General features: G+C 44.3%; 2 protein-coding genes across 2 annotated transcripts in view; both read left to right on the top strand.

Moving 5' to 3' along the window:
• galns (galactosamine (N-acetyl)-6-sulfatase) overlaps window positions 1-11,659 on the top strand; it is a 103,164-nt gene extending 91,505 nt beyond the window's left edge. Inside the window, exons 13-14 of the mRNA XM_060911891.1 lie at window positions 10,328-10,445; window positions 11,315-11,659. Coding sequence (XP_060767874.1) covers window positions 10,328-10,445; window positions 11,315-11,401 — 205 coding nt within the window. The 3' untranslated portion in view covers window positions 11,402-11,659. The remainder of the gene's footprint in view (window positions 1-10,327; window positions 10,446-11,314) is intronic.
• Window positions 11,660-17,064: 5,405 nt separating this feature from the next.
• aprt (adenine phosphoribosyltransferase) overlaps window positions 17,065-22,470 on the top strand; it is a 57,346-nt gene continuing 51,940 nt past the window's right edge. Inside the window, exons 1-2 of the mRNA XM_060911421.1 lie at window positions 17,065-17,179; window positions 19,094-19,197. Coding sequence (XP_060767404.1) covers window positions 17,088-17,179; window positions 19,094-19,197 — 196 coding nt within the window. The 5' untranslated portion in view covers window positions 17,065-17,087. The remainder of the gene's footprint in view (window positions 17,180-19,093; window positions 19,198-22,470) is intronic.

Raw genomic sequence — 22,470 nt, 5'->3', positions numbered from 1 at the left:
GTGTATTTGAGTGTTTACACTCTGCAGATTTCCTCTTTTTTGCTTTACACATGGGTTCCATGACTATTTCTATCATGGGTGTAACAAGAATTAGCACTCTGTTTTCTAAAGATACTGTATAAGATCATGAATGAACAAAATATGGACATTTTAAGAATAGTTTATTGTATTTCGGTGAGGCAACATAAAAGTTGTGTGTTTTTACACAAATGTAGCTTTGTTGGGATTTATGAAGGGGGTAGAAAATTTTAGGCACCGCTAACCAGTCGTTTTATTGCTTGATTGATAGATTTAAAAAAATAATAATTAAAATCAATTTAAAAAAAAAAAAAGCAGTTTCTGCAGAAACTGTTTCTGAATTTAAAATGTAGAGAAAAAAAAATCAGTAGTAATTGTTGTGAGTCTGGAATGATGTTTGTTTGAGTTTTATTAAATTAGATGACAATCACCAGTACTATAGTGGGATTTTTGAACCTACTATAGACACTGGCCTTCAGTACTCCGAGCATCTTTCAGCATTTGCTCTAAGACGTGCTGACATTAACGGTGATGGAGGTCTTTGGTATCATCCCTGCACTCTCTGACTTGTTTGTCTGCCTCGGCTCAGTGCCGCCTGCTGAAAGGAGAGGAGGAGGAGGAGGAGTGCGAGTCTGAATCTGTCCAATCGATACGGATCCAGATTGATCTGCACGCTCCAAGGGAGGCTGATTAAACGGGTCTTTTCGTGATTGCAAACAGCACCTTAAAAGATCACTATCTGCATGTGCACGAGCTGCTGAATAAAATTCTAAGACAAATTGTCGTGGTGCCACTGGGAGCCGGAAGGAGGCACTGATTAATGGACACTCCTGTGGTCATGGACTTGCAAAAAAACAAGTCTGCAGAAACATGCGTGTAGAATGCTAAATTGTTTTCAAATTAAAGGAGGGGTCATAATAATTATTATTGTCATTTCAGCTATTAAAAATAAAACAACAGCAACAAAAAAAACCTTTGTTTGTGATGTGGAAGCTCTTGTGTGTTTATTGACAGAGCCAGCTTGATCTAGCTTTATTTGCCTTTATTTGCTTGTTGTCAGTTGGATTAGCCTTTTGGCCCTCAGGCTATTGAAATCCCCATGGCCTGCCTCTCTTTCTGTCTGTCTCACTCACTTCATCTATCTCTCTCTCTCTCTCTCTCACACACTCTTTATCTGTCCTCTGTGCTTCTCTCTCTCTCTCTCTCTCTCTCTCTCCTCTCCTATATACAACTCTCCTTTTATCTTGTAAAGGAATCTCATACCCTCAACAGACTTGCTCCCATTTTCTCTCTCTCTCTCTCTCTCTCTCTCTCCCCACCTCCCTCCCCTTTTTCAACCATCGTCTTTCCTCTGTTCTTTCTCCTCCTCCTCCCCTCTTTCTCTTTTTTCCACCCTCAGCCACCCCATCCCCCTATTTCTGCTCTCTCTCTCTCTCTCTCTCTCTCTCTCTCAAAGCGAGATGGAATAATTAAACATTAATGTTGTTTTTGATCTCTCCATCCTTTTTTGCTTCACTGGACTCAAGTAAGGGGGAGAAAAGAGATTCTCCAAAGAAATCAATAGCTGTGTGGAACACTGTATAATTTATTTGGCTTTCAGAAGGTGTTCGTCTAGTGTCACAATTTAACCCTTGCCATTCTTTGTGTGTGTGTGTTGGAAGCGCCTTTGTGCTGCTTTTGACTCTCTCTCCCACCTTCTTGCCACACTCTGTGTTCATTAATCTCAGTCTTTACCTAAAAGAGCCACTTAAGATGATGTAGAGCCTGACTGAACACACACACACTTCCAGTCCTTCCCAACACAGCAAAGCACAGCACAACCCAACACAACACAGATCATCACAATTTAACGCTGTATAGATAAAGAGAATTTAATGCAAGGCATTCAAACACTGCTCAAACTAATGCCAAACTTGAGTGTCTAGCACAACCCAACACAGCTCAGTCTAATGCAATTCAGCACAGAACTGACCAACACAGTTGAAAACGCCATTGCTTCAACACCACTGAGCACAATATGGATCAACACAGTTTGGGACATCCCAGTATAATTCAGCACATCCTAACAGAGCCTTGACCAATAGTTCATTACAGCACATCTCAACACAGTTCGGCACAACATCCCCACACAGTTCGGCACCACATGATATCCCAGCGCAATTCTCATGGCACGACGTCCCCACACAGTTCGGCGTGGCATGACATCTCCACACAGTTCGGCATGACACAACATCCTAACGCAATTTGGCACGACATCCCAACACAGTTCAGCATCACATGCCATCCCAACACAGTTCGGCACGACATCCCCACACTGTTTGGCATGACATGACATCCCAACGCAGTTTGGCACCACATGATATCCCAGCGCAATTCACACAACCTCCCTACACGGTTTGGCACTGCATGGCGTCCCAACGCAGTTCAGCACTGCATGGCGTCCCAACGCAGTTCAGCACTGCATGGCGTCCCAACGCAGTTCAGCACTGCATGGCGTCCCAACGCAGTTCAGCACTGCATGGCGTCCCAACGCAGTTCAGCACTGCATGGCGTCCCAACGCAGTTCAGCACTGCATGGCGTCCCAACGCAGTTCAGCACTGCATGGCGTCCCAACGCAGTTCAGCACTGCATGGCGTCCCAACGCAGTTCAGCATCGCATGATGTCCCAACGCAGTTCGGCGCGACATCCCCACACAGTTGGGCACGGAACGACGTCCCCACACAGTTGGGCACGGAACGACGTCCCCACACAGTTGGGCACGGAACGACGTCCCCACACAGTTGGGCACGGAACGACGTCCCCACACAGTTGGGCACCTCACGGCGTCCCCACACAGTTCGGCATGATGTCCCAACACAGTTGGGCACCACACGACTTCCCGGCACAGTTCAGCATGATGTCCCAACACGGTTTGGCACAACATTACATCCCAACACAGTTCGGCACAACATTACATCCCAACACAGTTTAGTATGACTATATACTAAGTTTAGTATCCCATCACAGTTCAACACCACATGACATCCCATCACAGTTCAGCATTGCATGACATCCCAACACAGTTCAGCACAACATCCCAACACAGTTCAGCACCGCATGACATCCCATCACAGTTCAGCACCGCATGACATCCCATCACAGTTCAGCACCGCATGACATCCCAACACAGTTCAACACCGCACAACATCCTAACACAGTTTAGTATGACATCCCATCACAGTTCAGCACCGCACGACATCCCATCGCAGTTCAGCACCGCATGACATCCTATCACAGTTCAGCACCGCATGACATCCCATCACAGTTCAGCACCGCATAACATCCCATCGCAGTTCAGCACCGCATGACATCCTATCGCAGTTCAGCACCGCACGACATCCCATCGCAGTTCAGCACCGCATGACATCCCATCACAGTTCAGCATTGCATGACATCCCATCACAGTTTAGTATGACATCCCATCACAGTTCAGCACAGCATGACATCCCAATGCAGTTTGGCACCGCATGATATCCCAGCGCAATTCACACGACATCCCTACACGGTTCGGCACGGCGTCCCAACGCAGTTCAGCACTGCATGACATCCCAACGCAGTTCAGCACCGCATTACATCCCAACACAGTTTGGCGCGACATTCCCACACAGTTGGGCACCTCACGATGTCCTGACACAGTTGGGCACCGCACAACATTCCGACACAGTTCGGCATGATGTCCCAACACTGTTCAGCACAACATTACATCCCAACACAGTTCAGCACCGCATTACATCCCAACTCAGTTCGGTGCGACATCCCCACACAGTTGGGCACCGCACAATGTCCCAACACAGTTCGGCATGATGTCCCAACACAGTTCGGCACAACTTACATCCCAACACAGTTCGGCACAACATTACATCCCAACACAGTTCGGCACAACATTACATCCCAACACAGTTCGGCACCGCATTACATCCCAACACAGTTCGGCACCGCATTACATCCCAACACAGTTTGGCGCGACATTCCCACACAGTTGGGCACCTCACAACATTCCGACACAGTTCGGCATGATGTCCCAACACAGTTCGGCACAACATTACATCCCAACACAGTTCAGCACAGCATTACATCCCACCGCAGTTCAGCACCGCAGTATATCCCAACTCAGTTCGGTGCGACATCCCCACACAGTTGGGCACCGCATGACATCCCATCACAGTTCAGCATTGTATGACATCCCATCACAGTTCAGCATTGCATGACATCCCAACACAGTTCAACACCGCACGACATCCGAACACAGTTTAGTATGACATCCCATCACAGTTCAGCATTGCATGACATACCATCACAGTTCAGCACCGCCTGACATCCCATCACAGTTCAGCACCGCACGACATCCCATCGCAGTTCAGCATTGCATGACATCCCATCACAGTTCAGCATTGCATGACATCCCATCACAGTTTAGTATGACATCCCATCACAGTTCAGCACCGTATGACATCCCATTACAGTTCAGCATTGCATGACATCCCAACGCAGTTTGGCACCACATGATATCCCAGCGCAATTCACACAACATCCCTACACGGTTCGGCACGGCGTCCCAACGCAGTTCAGCACTGCATGACATCCCAACGCAGTTCAGCACCGCATTACATCCCAACACAGTTTGGCGCGACATTCCCACACAGTTGGGTACCTCACGATGTCCCGACACAGTTGGGCACCGCACAACATTCCGACACAGTTTGGCATGATGTCCCAACACAGTTCGGCACAACATTACATCCCAACACAGTTCAGCACCGCATTACATCCCAACTCAGTTCGGTGCAACATCCCCACACAGTTGGGCACCACACAATGTTCCAACACAGTTCGGCATGATGTCCCAAAACAGTTCGGCACAACATTACATCCCAACACAGTTTGGCACAACATTACATCCCAACACAGTTTGGCACAACATTACATCCCAACGCAGTTCGGCACCGCATTACATCCCAACACAGTTCGGCACGACATTCCCACACAGTTGGGCACCTGACGACGTCCCAACACAGTTGGGCACCTCACGACGTCCCGACACAGTTTGGCACCGCACAACATTTTGACACAGTTTGGCATGATGTCCCAACACAGTTCGGCACAACATTACATCCCAACGCAGTTCAGCACAACATTACATCCCAACGCAGTTCAGTACAACATTACATCCAAACGCAGTTCAGCACAGCATTACATCCCAACACAGTTCAGCACCGCAGTATATCCCAACTCAGTTTGGTGCGACATCCCCACACAGTTGGGCACCGCACAACGTCCCAACACAGTTCGGCACAACATTACATCCCAACCCAGTTCAGCACTGCATTACATCCCAGCACAGTTCGGCGCGACATCCCCACACAGTTGGGCATGGCACAACATCCCCACACAGTTGGGTACCTCACGACATCCTGACACAGTTGGGCACCTCAAGGCGTCCCGACATAGTTGGGCACCGCACAACATTCCAACACAGTTCGGTATGATGTCCCAACACAGTTCAGCACCACACGACAGCCCAACACAGTTTAGTATGACTATATACTAAGTTTAGTATCCCAACACAGTTCAGCACTGCATGACATCCCATCACAGTTCACCATTGCATGACATCCCAACACAGTTTAACACCGCACGACATCCCAACACAGTTCACCATTGCATGACACCCCAACACAGTTTAACACCGCATGACATCCCATCACAGTTCAGCACTGCATGACATCCCATCACAGTTCAGCACCGCATGACATCCCATCACAGTTCAGCACCGCATGACATCCCATCACAGTTCAGCATTGCATGATATCCCAGCACGTTTCAGCACTGCATTGGATCCCAACACAGTTCAGCGCCACACAACATACCAACACAGTTCAGCACCGCATTATATCCCAACATGTTTCAGCACTACATTGGATCCTAACACAGTTCAGCGCCACACGACACACCAACACAGTTCAGCGCCACACAACATTCCAACATGCTTCGGCACGGCATGACATCCCAACACAAAAAAATTCAGTCCATGATATCCCAATACAGTCTAGTGGAACTCTGGCACTGACACAGTCATTTATAGACATGAGCTTCATCCAACACAAGCCATTACTGCGGAGTTATTTCAGTGGACACTGAATTTGTTTTTGTTAATGCTTTATCTGTTATCAGCTTTCATAGTTTTTCTTGAGATGTTTTATTTTGAACAAAATCGAATTGGTATCACATATTCACTCATCTTAAAAACCCTCTCAGGTCTGGATTGGACATGGTGTTTATTATGGGTGTCATACTGCCTTTTATGGAAGTGAATGATGATTGAGTGTTAGCACAGTACTGGCAAGGAAAACATACTAACTAGGCCAATTGACTGGTGAAATCTGTCCCTGGACATGGTTCATGTCTTCCCCACCCACTCCTGCACACACAGAGTGGCCCTGTCGCCCTGCGTTGAAAACTTGAGCCCTGAGGCTAATGTTACCAGCAGCTCAGGCCTCATCTGCTTCCCACGAGCGTTTCAGTCTCCAATCAATAGTCTTGACTGAATTGCTCAATTTCCACACAGAGAGAAAGGGCAGAGGTATTTGATGGTCTCTTGAGCTCAATTCCCTTGTGTGTGTGTGTGTGTGTGTGTGTGTGTGTGTGTGTGTGTGTGTGTGTGTAATGTAATATATATAAAATTACATACGTGCATGAGAGAGAGAGAGAGAGGTGGGCTTCTTTTATTTGTCCATTCTGTTGTGCAAGTTTGTGTTTTGTTTGGGTGAAGACTTGTTTTAATAGACCCCTTTTACAATAGAGTATTTGAAAGGGGTGTGTATGTATGTGTGTTGGAAGCAGAGGGGTTGTGAATCACTAATCAGTGTGGTGACACCTGAGCAATACCCCTGCCCCTTGGGTGTCATGCATTATAAATCAAAGGCCTGCATTTGCATGCGGTGTTGTTATAATTTATGCCGCTGCGGTTGCGGAGGGGAAACTGTTGGCTTGAACGATGCTAACGAACTGTGCTGACAGAGCACTTTTTTTGTTCAGTTGGACGCTTGGCATAAATAAATATACCAGTGTTAATTATTGATTCAGTGGTTATGGGGTCTGAGTCGAAGGTATAAGCCGTACTGCTCCAAAAGAGGTGCATTCTTGGCAAACTATCTGACATCTACTGTACCGTAAACCGAATGCTTAATTAAGCCTCATTCTACATTTCCATCTTTCTAATTTATGAGATGATCATTTGATCAAATCATCTTTGGGGGTGTAACGTGATAAAATAATGATGCTGCTGCATGTGCCATGTACCTCTGTCAGAGCCTGGTGTTTCATGGCAAGTTCAAGCCAAACAATTTTTTTTTTTAATCACCTGGTCAGTATATTTTAAAAGATAATAAGTCAGAAGAGAAAATATTGTAAAACTTTTGCGAATATATCCAATGTAGGCACATGTGCTGATGTATTTACAATATGGCATATGTATATGTTGGTACAATGTTATCACTGCCACAGTATAAGGACAGTAATCTTCCAGTTTTTGGACAAATTTAATGGCGTATTAGCTATGTGTCCTTTTCCGAGAAGGCAATCCCTTAATGATCAGCAGAAAGAGTTCTGTGAAAAAAGAAAAAATGTCAGATTAGGACTGTCATTCCGACTCAGGAAGAATACTTTAGCGATGTGGTTATTAGGGGGCCAAGAACAAAGTGCTTGGAACCCTTGTTGTTGTTCTTCTTCTTCCTCTTGTTGTTGTTTTCTTCTTCTTCTTGATCTTCTTCTTCTTCTTGTGCTTGATGATGTTCTTCTTCCTCTTGTTGCTGTTGTTCTTCCACTTGATGTTGTTGTTGTTGTTCTTCTTCTTCTTCTTCTTGATGTTGTTCTTTTCTTCTTCTGCTTGATGTTGCTGCTGTTCTTCTTGTGCTTGATGTTCTTCCTCGTTGTTGTTCTTCTTCTTGATGTTGTTCTTCCTCTTGTTGCTGCTGTTCTTCTTCATGTGCTTGATGAGCTTCCTCTTGTTGTTGTTTTTCTTCTTCTGTGTGGAGTTTGCATGTTCTCCCTGTTTCCTCCGGGTGCTCCGGTTTCCCCCCACAGTCCAAAGACATGCGGCTAGGTTATTGTGGGAGTGACCTTGGGCTGAAGTGCCCTTGAGCAAGGTACCTAACCCCCGACTGCTTCCCGGGTGCTGTAGCATAGTTCATCCACTGCTCTGGGTATGTGTGTGTGCTCATTGCTCACTTGTGTGTATGCATGCGTGTTCATTGTTTCAGATGGGTTAAATGCAGAGGACAAATTTCACTGTGCTTGAGTGTGCGTGTGGCAAGTAAAGGCTTGTTGTTGTTGAATATTGTTCTTGTTCTTCTTCTTCTTCAAAAATGGTATGTTGTAAAATAATTGTGAATTTATCCATTTCCTTGTGTACCAAGGTAGGAATTGCCTTTAGTTAACTAAAGTGTCTCCTCTAATAACATCCTAGAATATGTCCACACTGCATAGAATGTAGGGGACAAAATATACCCCCAGGCAAATCATCAACGACTTAACATTTATATAAGACTGTTAGCTTTTTGTTAGTGTACGCTTATTGTTAGTTATAAGCTTTATTGTTGATTTCTATAATATACTGTCAGTCTTTTGTCTGAGAACATCAAATCCAATCATGTATGTTTGTGTGACCTCAAAAATCATGCAAGTGCTACATGTCTTGATGTTCCACGGAATCTATATAACCTTTATAACCTAAGCTGTGGTCCAGTCTCGGGACTTGTGTCTTCTGCGTAATAAGCCAACTCATCATTATCAGTTAGTGATAGGATGAGGCGTCTCTTGAGGACGCGGTAGAGGAGCAGGTGTTAGTGTGTGGTGGAAGGCTGTGCTCCCATGGGGAGAGCTGGAGTGCTGCGAGTGAAGGTGTGATTCGGACTGAGCCTGGGGTTATTGCGCTAATTGACCCTTCACCTCGTGCACACACACACACACAAACTCCCTGGGGGCCAATCAGGAGGTGGCGCTGACACAGGTGCGGCCTGCCAGTGTATTATGAGCATAATTGCTGTGTGTGTGTGTGTGTGTGTGTGTGTGTGTGTGTGTGTGTGTGTGTGTGTGTGTGTGTGTGTCACACACTCATGGTCTGAAGAGGCCATTAACTCTACAGGTCCTACTGAGGACAGCAATTCTTATAGAGCAATGGGGTCCCCACCATATTGTGTGTGTGTGTGTCCAGCATTAAGGAGCCCATCTCACACTTAATGACAACTTTCATCTTACTTTAAATATTTAGTATTTGAATGAATATGAATGTTTATAAGACTATAGACAGAATTATGGAAGGTGCAAAATTTTATGTATTAAAAAACCTGGACTCATAATTAAAAAACCAAATACTTCAGATGTTTTTACACACAGCGATGTTTGTTTTTTGTTACTGATGCTTTGCGAAGTTCCATTTTCAAACAAGTTCTACTGTTTGAAAACTAGAATATTTCAAAAGTCAGAATTCACCTCTCGTGCGTTTCCTGAAGGAGGAATAGGGCTCTCATTAAATTCACTCCACTTGTGACTTCAGTGTGTGTCCAAAAAGCGACATTATGCCGTTTATTTACAGCAGAGACTTTATCACACTTTTCTGTGGCTGAATTTTAAATTCTGTTCCAGTAGCCATATTAAATATTTTCTGCCCTGGTATCATGTTGAACCCTCTGTACGTATGAAGCATGCACCGGATGATGACGAGGAACTCGTTTGGGATTTCGTGCCTAACTGTGTGTGAAGATCAGAACACAATTAGAGAGATTTATGCTAGTTTAAGAAATGAAAAACAAATTAAACATGCATATATGTGACAAAAATATTACTGTGGTCAAATAAATAGTAATAAAACGATATCGGCTTTATTTTCTCGGTTTAATATGCATCACATGGTGACGTGGAACACTAATGGTGTTTGCTCTAAAGGCATTTCACTGACCCTCTCTGTCCTCTGCTGTGTGTGTGTGTGTGTGTGTGTGTGTGTGTGTGTGTGTGTGTGTGTGTGTGTGTGTGAGCAATAGCTTGAGTGTCCTTGACTTTAGTGAAGAGCCCAGTTCTTTTCAGAGCACCTTATTGTGTGTATGTGTGTAATTGTGTACATGTGAGCGTGGATGAATTGATGGCTCGGTGTGATTGCCCTGCTCCGGCATGTGCATGATTGGTTTTGTTCATGCTGCAAGGTCCATTTCTTGCTTTACCTCCCCCACATTCATCTCTCTCTCTCTCTCTCTCTCTCTCTCTCTCTCTCTCAGCATCCTGTCTGAGGAATATCTGAAAGTTCAGAGCTATATCAATACCATAGTGGAACAGCATAAGAAGACCCTCATGCCCGGAGAGCCACAGCTGAACATGTGTGATCTGGCAGTGATGGTGAGACGAGGCCCTTTTATCAGGGAATTTGATATTCTCCTCCCTTCGACTCATTTTCTCACTACTTTATTCTTAACGACCTGGCAGGCTTTCTTTCTCAGCCTGAAAAATACATTTTTCTTTACTAGTGTCTTCTGATTTACAGCCGTCCCGGTGAAGGAGGCGTAGCCTCTGTGTGTCTCTCTGAGCCTCACACTTTAAAAAAAAAAAATCTTTGCACGATACTAAGAATCATACCATATGAGCTTGAAATTGTATCAGAACTAAAATTTGGCTGCTCTAATTGTACTTTCTCCCATGGTATTGTCTCACAAGGAGAAGTACACACCCTATAGTAAGAACAATTGGACCGTGAGTTGATTTACCCTCCTATGAATATTCCCTTTCTACCCATTAATTAGATATGCATTGGATTCAGATATTAAAACTTTTTTTTTCCCCCCGTTCATTATTCTGCTTGTTAACATTATTCTCTGTCGACATCTCCAAGCTGTTTTATTTATTTCAATGTGGTTCATTTGTTGTACAGAGCTGCTTGATAATTAGACTTTTTTTCCCCCACAGCTTTTTGTTCTCTCTCACCTTTCACCCCAGTGCTGCATATTTCTGCATTTATTTTTTTTAATTCTCGTTGTATTTTGGTGTAAATAAGGAAAATCTGGTAGCTTCTCTGCAGCGGAGGGAAAATGTTCCTTTGAGATATGGTACGCCTGGTTAATGTAGAGGCTGCCCACAAAACTCCGGTGTGGCAACAGTGTCCTCCAGTGTCCAAATTTATATTACTCTTATTAAACAGCAGAACCGAGAATAAGGGTAACAGTGCCAGAATATGCATTATGTTATTGTAAATGTGTGTTTATTTTTTACAGAATTGGGCTCCACCAGGTTGTGAAAAGTTGGGAAAATGTCTCAAACCACCACCATCTCAGCCATGGAAATGTGACTGGCCCCATTGATGCACCCAATCAATACATTTATACAATAAAAACTAAAACTCATATTACTGGCCAGAAAAAAGCATCAGGTTTGAACTGTACAGTTCATTTTTTTGTATAATAGCTAATGTAAGAATATAAGAATAAGAACAACATATAATATCAGAGTCTTGAGATTCTTATTGTAATTATAAGATATTTGAGTTCTTTAACTACTTTGAATGAAAATGGAACTTAATGATTTTTATAATAAGAGAAATTAAAAATCAATAAATTGTACTGGCTGGTGTCGTCATCATTTTTCAAGGTGACCTATTATACCGTACCTCGTCCACAAGTTCCCTGAGGAGCTGTGACATGCTTTGGTCAAAATAGCACAAGGATAAAACACCACAGCTCCCTTCTTACTTGTGCAAAACAAGGAAGCCTGATGTTAACTGTGTCCAGAAGCACAGTCGACTTTTCTGGGCTCGGAGGCATCTGGGATGGACCATCACTCAGTGGAAACGTGTATTGTGGTCAGATAAATCAGTATTTCAGGTCTTTTTTTGTAAGAAATGGACTTGTAAGAAATTGGACTGGCACCATGTGTGCCAGTCCAAAGTCAAAAAGGACCATCCAGACTGATACCAGCAACAAGTCCAGAAGCCAGGGTCTGTCATGGTATGGGGTTGTCAGTGCCCTTGACAAAGGTAACCTACACTTCTGTAATAAACCACATTCTACACACATTACAAACGCATGGCTGTGGAAGAAGAGGGTGTGTCCCATCTGTCCCCAAAAGAGAATGTGTGGTGAATTCTGAAACAAAACATATGACAGTGACGATCCCATACTATTGCACACTTTTAAGACTTGCTTGCAGGAAGAATGGAACAAAATAACACCTGAAACACTTCATCACGTGGTGTCTTCCGTCCCGAAACATCTTTAAAGTGTTGTGAGAAGGAACGGCAACATTACAAAGTGGTAAACGTCCCAACATTTTTGAAATGTGTTGCAAGAATCAAACTTTTAAAATAAATAAATAAAATCCATGAGGTAAAACATCAAATAATGTGATGTATTGTTTTGGGTGCAATACAGATCAAAGATTGTTTTCAGTTTTAATTACAATTTCAACATACTGTCTTAACTTTTTCTGAATTGGGGGTGGGGTGTTAATTGTATTTGTACTTGTTCTTGCTACATATTGAGGACTGGAAAACATTTTTACCAACAGAGTGAGGACATTTTTGGGAAGTGAGTACATTTTGGCTGGTCGTCACTTCTTCAAAGGCCTGTCTGAGAGTTAAGACTTAGTTTTAGGGTTCAGGTTAGAATTAGGTTTAGGTTAGGGTTGGGGTTAGGCATTTCGTTGTGATGGTTAAGGTTAGAGTAGGGGGCTAGGGAATGCTCATCTCATTTCATCTCATCTCATTATCTCTAGCCGCTTTATCCTTCTACAGGGTCGCAGGCAAGCTGGAGCCTATCCCAGCTGACTACGGGCGAAAGGCGGGGTACACCCTGGACAAGTCGCCAGGTCATCACAGGGCTGACACATAGACACAGACAACCATTCACACTCACATTCACACCTACGGTCAATTTAGAGTCACCAGTTAACCTAACCTGCATGTCTTTGGACTGTGGGGGAAACCGGAGCACCCGGAGGAAACCCACGCGGACACGGGGAGAACATGCAAACTCCGCACAGAAAGGCCCTCGCCGGCCCCAGGGCTCGAACCCAGGGCCTTCTTGCTGTGAGGCGACAGCGCTAACCACTACACCACCGTGCCGCCCGCTAGGGAATGCATTATTTTAATTAGTGTCCACACAAAGTAAGTGTGTGTGTGTGTATACAGTGCCGTCTATGATTTTGCCCCGCCCCCTAAAGATTAGTAAAAAGGTTAAGAAAAAATCCACTTTTGGTGACGTCGCTTCATCTCACACTGGAAAAAAATGAGAAAAAGCCACCCTTTAATTGAAATAAATTTATTAAGAGAAAAACAAATCCCTCATCAAGAAATAATTATTTTCAACAAAAACACACATTCCACTATTATTGGCACCCCTGGAAATTATAGTGAATGCAATGTAACTGAAGTATGTTTCCCATTTAAATTGTACAGTATTTATGAGTTGATTGGAGAGTGTAGGAACTTTCAAGCTGTAATCCGTGACTTCCTGATTAACTGGGGACAAATATGAGGTGAGACAGAGGCCAGATTCCCTGAGTCATCCATCAACATGGGAAAGATAACAGAACACACAAACCAAATGAGGGAGAAGTGTGTTGACCATAAGCCGGGGAACCGAGTGGAACTGTTACAAACCCAAATTTATTTTGCCCCCACATACAGTGAGGAGGAGGGTAAGAGAGGCAAAAAAAAAAATCCCCAAGGATCATGTGACGTTTGTGAAATGCTACTACAACTTTGACTGGAACCGTATTCTCTGGTCTGATGTAAAAATCATGGAGCTTTTTGGCAAAAAACACTCAAGGTAGGTTTGGTGTAAAAAGAAGGATGGCTATAATGAAAAGAACCCGATCCCAACTGTTAAATATGGTGGAAGTTCTGTGATGTTTTGGGGCTGTTTTTCCTCCAAAGGCCCCGGAAACCTTGTGAGGGTACATGGCATCATAGACTCCATGAAATACCAGGACATTTTAAATCAAAACCTGGCTACCTCTGCCAAGAAACTCAAACTGGGTCGTCACTGGATTGTCCAGCAGGACAATGATCCGAAGAACATGTCCAAATCAACACAAAAATGGTGACCTGACCACAGAATCAAGCTTCTGCCATGGCCATCTCTCAGTCCCCTGACCTGAACCCCAGTGAAAACCTGTGGGGTGAGCTGAAGAGGAGAGAGCACAAGAGAAGGCCGAGGACCCTGGATGATCTGGAGAGATTGTGTAAAGAGGAATGGGCTCAGATGCTCTGCTCTGTATTTCCAACCAAGAGCTACTGTAGCACAAACTGCTGCAAAAGTTAACGCTGGCTAAAACAGAAAGGTGTCAGCATTGACTTTTTCAGCAGTTTGTGCTACAGTAGCTCTTCTGTGGGATTGGACCATACGGGCTAACCTTTGTGCCCCATGCGACTCGATGAGCCTTCGACACCCATGACCCTGTCACCGTTTCACCGGTTGTCCTTCGTTAGACCACTTTTGGTCGGTACTAACCACTGCATACCAGGAACACACCACACGATGTACCATTTTAGAGATGCTCAGACCCAGTCATCTCGCCATCACAATGTGTTTTTCTGTAGCCTGCTATGTACATGTTATCAGTTTTAAATCAATGTTATTGCAGTGATGTATAATACAGCAGTGGTTCATAACCTTTTCTGCTTTAAGGCCCGCCTATTCATACTTGTAACAAGTCGGGGTCCATTAAAAAAGATCCCCAATTATTTTGGCTCATCTATTCTATTAGAATCTAATAACCTATTGTAACGTGTATTAATGGGATGCAACATCACTCCCTGTTACAGATGGGAGCCCAGGAATGAAATAAATGCAATAAAAACAAACTCTTTTTAATTGTAGGTATTGTATTTAAAACTGTATGGATGTGCCAGAAGCCAACATAAAGCCATGCATGCGGGTCACTCTCACTCAAAAGGGATTAATGATCCAAAAGTGGAGTCTGGTCCATTAACACAAGAACTTATTGCCATGTTTGTGTTCAGCAAACAAGCAAGTTATTAAAACCAAGAAGTGGGTATAGAAACCACTTGATGGGATTAGATCCTTACACACTGACAAAGAAGGATTTTTCCTATGAAAGAAAAATTTACTCGCGAAATATGACATTAGTAGAGTAAATTTTGATCCTACTGTAGCAGTAACTAAATACAAAGACAATAGTTATGCATACCATTAATTAATTTAATGTGAAGATAATTAACAGAGGGCGGCACGGTGGTGTAGTGGTTTGCGCTGTCGCCTCACAGCAAGAAGGTCCGGGTTCGAGCCCCGTGGCCGGCGAGGGCCTTTCTGTGCGGAGTTTGCATGTTCTCCCCGTGTCCACATGGGTTTCCTCTGGGTGCTCCGGTTTCCCCCACAGTTTAAAGACATGCAGGTTAGGTTAACTGGTGACTCTAAATTGACCGTAGGTGTGAATGTGAGTGTGAATGGTTGTCTGCGTCTATGTGTCAGCCCTGTGATGACCTGGCGACTTGTCCAGGGTGTACCGCGCCTTTCGCCCGTAGTCAGCTGGGATAGGCTCCAGCTTGCCTGCGACCCTGTAGAAGGATAAAGCGGCTAGAGATAATGAGATGAGATGAGATAATTAACAGAGGGTGGCACGGTGGTGTAGTGGTTTGCGCTGTCACCTCACAGCAAGAAGGTCCGGGTTCGAGCCCCATGGCCGGCGAGGGCCTTTCTGTGCGGAGTTTGCATGTTCTCCCCGTGTCCGCGTGGGTTTCCTCCGGGTGCTCCGGTTTCCCCTACAGTTTAAAGACATGCAGGTTAGGTTAACTGGTGACTCTAAATTGACCGTAGGTGTGAATGGTTATCTGTGTTTATGTGTCAGCCCTGTGATGACCTGGCGACTTGTCCAGGGTGTACCCCGCCTTTCGCCCGTAGTCAGCTGGGATAGGCTCCAGCTTGCCTGCGACCCTGTAGAACAGGATAAAGCGGCAAGAGATAATGAGATGAGATTATGAGCTGGAAAATTACCCATCCATTGAGTTCCCCGACATCTCAAACTACCTGGTGCAGCAGACATCGTTCTACATGGACAAACAGATGAAAACCTGGAAGAGCATGGAGGAGTACAGCTTTTTATTTGTGGCTGGGTTAAAGATCTGGGGATCAGGACAGTACAAGATAAATCCTGTATTGTTTTTGCCTGGGTAAGTTGGAGTTTCTGGGCTTTTTGTCCGCGTCTTTGAGAAGGTTGCTAGGACGCTACAAGTTTTAGTATCGGGTGTAAACACACCACTGCTGCTCAATTCTCAATCCTCCCTGCTATTCTCTTCCAGCAGGCATCACAGAACCATATAATGTACCCACAAACGTATTTATTTATTCATTCTGCTGAGTGCACGGGTTATGTGAAAAAATAAAGGCTTGTTCTTCTTAATTTACCCAGAAATGTATTTATTCCACTTGAAAAGTGTACAGCAAAGCAGCTACCGGATTTGGGACCCTACGACAAACTGAACTATTGAGTATTTGGCTTCAAACTTGGAAATAAAATTTAGTGGTTGAGAAACAGTGTGGGGCGGCATGGTGGTGTAGTGGTTAGCACTGTCGCCTCACAGCAAGAAGGTCTGGGTTCGAGCCCCGTGGCCGGCGAGGGCCTTTCTGTGTGGAGTTTGCATGTTCTCCCCGTGTCTGCGTAGGTTTCCTCCGGGTGCTCCGGTTTCCCCCACAGTCCAAAGACATGCAGGTTAGGTTAACTGGTGACTCTAAATTGACCGTAGGTGTGAATGTGAGTGTGAATGGTTGTCTGTGTCTATGTGTCAGCCCTGTGATGACCTGGCGACTTGTCCAGGGTGTACCCCGCCTTTCGCCCATAGTCAGCTGGGATAGGCTCCTGCTTGCCTGCGACCCTGTAGAACAGGATAAAGCGGCTACAGATAATGAGATGAGATGAGAACAATTGGAACACAGCCCTAAGCTGCTCGCTCTTTTCTTCCGTGTTCACTCCCTAGAGCCCTAGGCGCTGATTTGAGACGCGCCCTGTGTCCTCTCTGTGCTTAGTGGAAACATGGCTGACGGCTCTCGGGCTCACAAACTGGACCTTGTTTCCCAGTATATCAGAACCTTTCCTGATTTTCCCACCAAAGGAATCATGTTTAAGTGGGTTTATTCTGTTTTATGTTATGAGAGTGTTTGTAAACATATTGTTTGGGTACAAATATATAACTTTTCGGTAGTCATTACATGCTAACAGGAATGCTACCGAAATTAGCGAACTCAGTTTGAATTGAAATTATTATTATTACATTTATCAGTTCTGTGTATTAATTTAATTGGCTTGTAAGTCGCTTTATATACAACCCAGATTCCAAAAAAGTTGGGACAAAGTACAAATTGTAAATAAAAATGGAATGCAATGATGTGGAAGTTTCAAAATTCCATATTTTATTCAGAATAGAGCATAGATGACATATCAAATGTTTAAACTGAGAAAATGTATCATTTAAAGAGAAAAATTAGGTGATTTTAAATTTCATGACAACAACACATCTCAAAAAAGTTGGGACAAGGCCATGTTTCCCACTGTGAGACATCCCCTTTTCTCTTTACAACAGTCTGTAAACATCTGGGGACTGAGGAGACAAGTTGCTCAAGTTTAGGGATAGGAATGTTAACCCATTCTTGTCTAATGTAGGATTCTAGTTGCTCAACTGTCTTAGGTCTTTTTTGTCGTATCTTCCGTTTTATGATGCGCCAAATGTTTTCTATGGGTGAAAGATCTGGACTGCAGGCTGGCCAGTTCAGTACCCGGACCCTTCTTCTACGCAGCCATGATGCTGTAATTGATGCAGTATGTGGTTTGGCATCGTCATGTTGGAAAATGCAAGGTCTTCCCTGAAAGAGACGTCGTCTGGATGGGAGCATATGTTGCTCTAGAACCTGGATATACCTTTCAGCATTGATGGTGTCTTTCCAGATGTGTAAGCTGCCCATGCCACACGCACTAATGCAACCCCATACCATCAGAGATGCAGGCTTCTGAACTGAGCGCTGATAACAACTCGGGTCGTCCTTCTCCTCTTTAGTCCGAATGACACGGCGTCCCTGATTTCCATAAAGAACTTCAAATTTTGATTCGTCTGACCACAGAACAGTTTTCCACTTTGCCACAGTCCATTTTAAATGAGCCTTGGCCCAGAGAAGACGTCTGCGCTTCTGGATCATGTTTAGATACGGCTTCTTCTTTGAACTATAGAGTTTTAGCTGGCAACGGCGGATGGCACGGTGAATTATGTTCACAGATAATGTTCTCTGGAAATATTCCTGAGCCCATTTTGTGATTTCCAATACAGAAGCATGCCTATATGTGATGCAGTGCTGTCTAAGGGCCCGAAGATCACGGGCACCCAGTATGGTTTTCCGGCCTTGACCCTTACGCACAGAGATTCTTCCAGATTCTCTGAATCTTTTGATGATATTATGCACTGTAGATGATGATATGTTCAAACTCTTTGCAATTTTACACTGTCGAACTCCTTTCTGATATTGCTCCACTATTTGTCGGCGCAGAATTAGGGGGATTGGTGATCCTCTTCCCATCTTTACTTCTGAGAGCCGTTGCCACTCCAAGATGCTCTTTTTATACCCAGTCATGTTAATGACCTATTGCCAATTGACCTAATGAGTTGCAATTTGGTCCTCCAGCTGTTCCTTTTTTGTACCTTTAACTTTTCCAGCCTCTTATTGCCCCTGTCCCAACTTTTTTGAGATGTGTTGCTGTCATGAAATTTCAAATGAGCCAATATTTGGCATGAAATTTCAAAATGTCTCACTTTCGACATTTGATATGTTGTCTATGTTCTATTGTGAATACAATATCAGTTTTTGAGGTTTGTAAATTATTGCATTCTGTTTTTATTTACAATTTGTACTTTGTCCCAACTTTTTTGGAATCGGGGTTGTACATAAATGTTATATTTTCAGCTTTGCTAAAGTTGGTGAAGTTTCTAATCGAGGATATATTTAATGTAAGGTCTCCTGCTGCTGTGTTGAATGTGTTTCTTTGAATCGCAGGGATATTTGTCCTCTTGTGAAGGAGCCCAAAGCCCTGGCTGCAGTTATAGATCTGTTTGAGGAGCAGGTCAGGCAGAACCATCCCCACACTCAACTCATTGTGGGTAAGACACTTTTTAATTTATCTTACAAAATATAATTTTTTTAAAATATCAGAATCAGAAAAAGCTTTGCTTTGAGGTGAGGCCAGCCATGAAAAGAATGAAGACTGGGAAAGCAGTCGGACCAGATGGTATCCCAATTGAGGTTTGGAGATGTTTGGGTGAGACTGCTGTGGAGTTCTTCACGAGATTGTTTAATAAGATCTTAGAGAATGAGAAAATGCCAAGTGAATGGAGAAAGAGTTGCTAGTCCCAATTTACAAGAAGAAACCTTTATTTGTCACATGCGCACTTCAAGCACAATGAAATTCATCCTCTGTATTTAACCCATCTGAAGCAGTGAACACGCGCACACACACCCAGAGCAGTGGGCAGCCACACCAGAGCGCCCGGGGAGCAGTCAGGGGTTAGGTACCTTGCTCAAGGGCACCTCGGCCCAAGGCCGCCCCATGTCAACCTAACTGCATGTCTTATAATAAAGGAGATGTACAGAGCTGCAGTAATTACAGAGGAATAAAACTGATGAGTCACACCATGAAGTTATGGGAAAGGGTATTGGAGGGGAGATTGAGAAGAGAGGTAGCAATCTGTGAACAGCAGTGTGGGTTTATGCCAAGGAAGAGCACGTCAGATGCAGTTTTAGCTTTAAGAATGTTAATGGAGAAGTACAGGGAAGGCCAGAGAAAGCTACACTGTGTGTTTGTAGACCTGGAGAAGGCATACGATAGAGTGCCGAGAGATGAGTTATGGTATTGTATGAGAAAGAGTGGAGTGAATGAGAAGTATATTAGAGTGGTGCAAGACATGTATGAGAACAGTGAAACAGCAGTGAGGTGTGCAGTTGGAACGACTGAATGGTTCAAGGTGAAGGTGGGACTTCATCAAAGATCTGCTTTGAGTCCTTTCTTGTTTGCCATGGTGATGGATAGCTTGACGGACGAAGTGAGGCAAGAGTCACCATGGAGCATGATGTTTGCGGATGATATTGTGATATGTGGTGAAAGTAGAAAGGAGGTTGAGCTGGGTTTGGAGAGATGGAGGTATGCATTGGAACGAAGAGGAACGAAGGTGAGCAGTAGCAAAACAGAATACATGTGCATCAGTGAGAATGGGGATGAGAGTGTAGTGAAGATGCAAGGAGTAGACATAAAGAAAGTTGGTGAATTCAAGTACCTGGGGTCAACTGTGCAGGAAAATGGGGGCTGGGATAGTGAGGTGAGAAAGAGAGTGCAGGCAGGGTGGAGCAGTTGGAGAAGGATTTCGGGAGTCATTTGTGATAGGAAAGTCTCAGCAAAAGTGAAAGGTAAGATGTATAAGACAGTAGTGAGACCAGCTGTGATGTATGGATTGGAGACCGTACCCTTAACGAAGAGACAGGAGGCAAAGTTGGAGGTGGCGGAGTTGAGGATGTTAAGGTTTGCAATGGGAGTGACGAGGTTAGACAGGATAAGGAATGAGCACATCAGAGGGACAGCACATGTGGAGAGCTTGGGAATGAAGCTAAGAGAGATGAGACTGAGATGGTACTGGCACATCCTGAGAAGAGATGCAGAGCATGTTGGAAGGAGAATGTTGAGGATGGAGCTGCCAGGCAAACGAAAACGAGGAAGGCATGTGATACATGGATGTGGTGAGAGAGGATATGAAAGTGGTAGAGAAGGATGCGGAAGACAGGGAGCAACGGAGACGAAAGATCCGCTGTGGCGACACCTAATTGGGAGCAGCCAGAAGAAGAATCATCATCATCAGAAAAAGCTTTATTGCCAAGTAATTGTTGCAACTACAAGGAATTTGGCTTGGAGTTAAGGTGCTCAATAAATACATGCTCAATAAAGCCAGTCTGTTCTAATAAAGGAGCTACATAAAAACAATCTATTCTAAGATATTAAGAAATAAGAACTAAGTAAATAAGATAAAATAAATAAACAACTCATCTCATTATCTGTAGCCGCTTTATCCTGTTCTACAGGGTCGCAGGCAAGCTGGAGCCTATCCCAGCTGACTACGGGCGAAAGGCGGGGTACACCCTGGACAAGTCGCCAGGTCATCACAGGACTGACACATAGACAACCATTCACACTCACATTCACACCTACGGTCAATTTAGAGTCACCAGTTAACCTAACCTGCATGTCTTTGGACTGTGGGGGAAACCGGAGCACCCGGAGGAAACCCACGCGGACACGGGGAGAACATGCAAACTCCGCACAGAAAGGCCCTCGCCGGCCACGGGGCTCGAACCCGGACCTTCTTGCTGTGAGGCGACAGCGCTAACCACTACACCACCGTGCCGCCTAAATAAACAACTGTGCGGGTAATTATTATTACCTGCATTATAGGTATATCATAGGTAATTATTTATCCCACATCACTGTTCAAGTCTCGAATCTGACTGGTCAGAAAAGGAGGTGTTGATTAATTTTCTAAAACAGTAAATCAGTACATTAATCTACAGCAAGACACCAGGCTTGTAGTACTCGAGTCTGACTCGACTTGAACTTGAGCACTGATGACTCGGACTTGTGAATGGGAGACGAGGACTCTGATTTTTTTTTTCTTTATTTTTTGTAACATGCTATAATAATTTGGCATAAGATATTTATATCTGCATTAATTTTTGTACTAATTTCATGCACACCTGTTCTCCTTGGCGCGTGCATCGGATAGACTCTCGGGCGCCAAGCGGACTCTCGCGCCGAAAACAACTCGCACCTGCACAGCATGCCGATATAAAAATCACACTTACTTCGCGAAGTATTGAGTTGCATTGCTGACACATTACCGAGTGTTATTTCCTTGTTTGGGTTCCGGATCCCTGATTTCCTGTTTCTCGTCTTTAATTCTGCCGAGTCTATGATAGCCTGTTTGTGCCTCGCTCGACCTACTGCCTGTTTCACCATTTTACGATTTTGCCTGCTGTTCTGGATTGTTTACCTGCCTTTTACTCATATTAATAAACGCACCTTCTGTACTTACATCCGTCTCCCAACCATCTCTGACAGAATACTTCACACTCCCTGATAAAGAGAATTCACATTCACCTGTTCATGGCGCTAAAACAGCCACCGTCAATTGGTGCGGTTGGAGTGTTGGACTCGACTCAACTCGAAATTTTCTTTAATGACATGGACTTGACTCGGACTTGAACACTGGGGACTCAAGACTGGACTCGGACTCGAGGTTTAGTGACTCGGCTACAACACTGGTGAACAGGCAAACAAACAAACAAATGGAAGCACAGTTAGCAGAGGTAATAATGCTTTATTGGGGTTTAGT

The sequence above is a fragment of the Neoarius graeffei genome, chromosome 27 (genome assembly GCF_027579695.1).
Source record: "Neoarius graeffei isolate fNeoGra1 chromosome 27, fNeoGra1.pri, whole genome shotgun sequence".
Classification (NCBI taxonomy): domain Eukaryota; kingdom Metazoa; phylum Chordata; class Actinopteri; order Siluriformes; family Ariidae; genus Neoarius; species Neoarius graeffei.
This window is presented reverse-complemented; position numbering and strand designations above follow the sequence as displayed.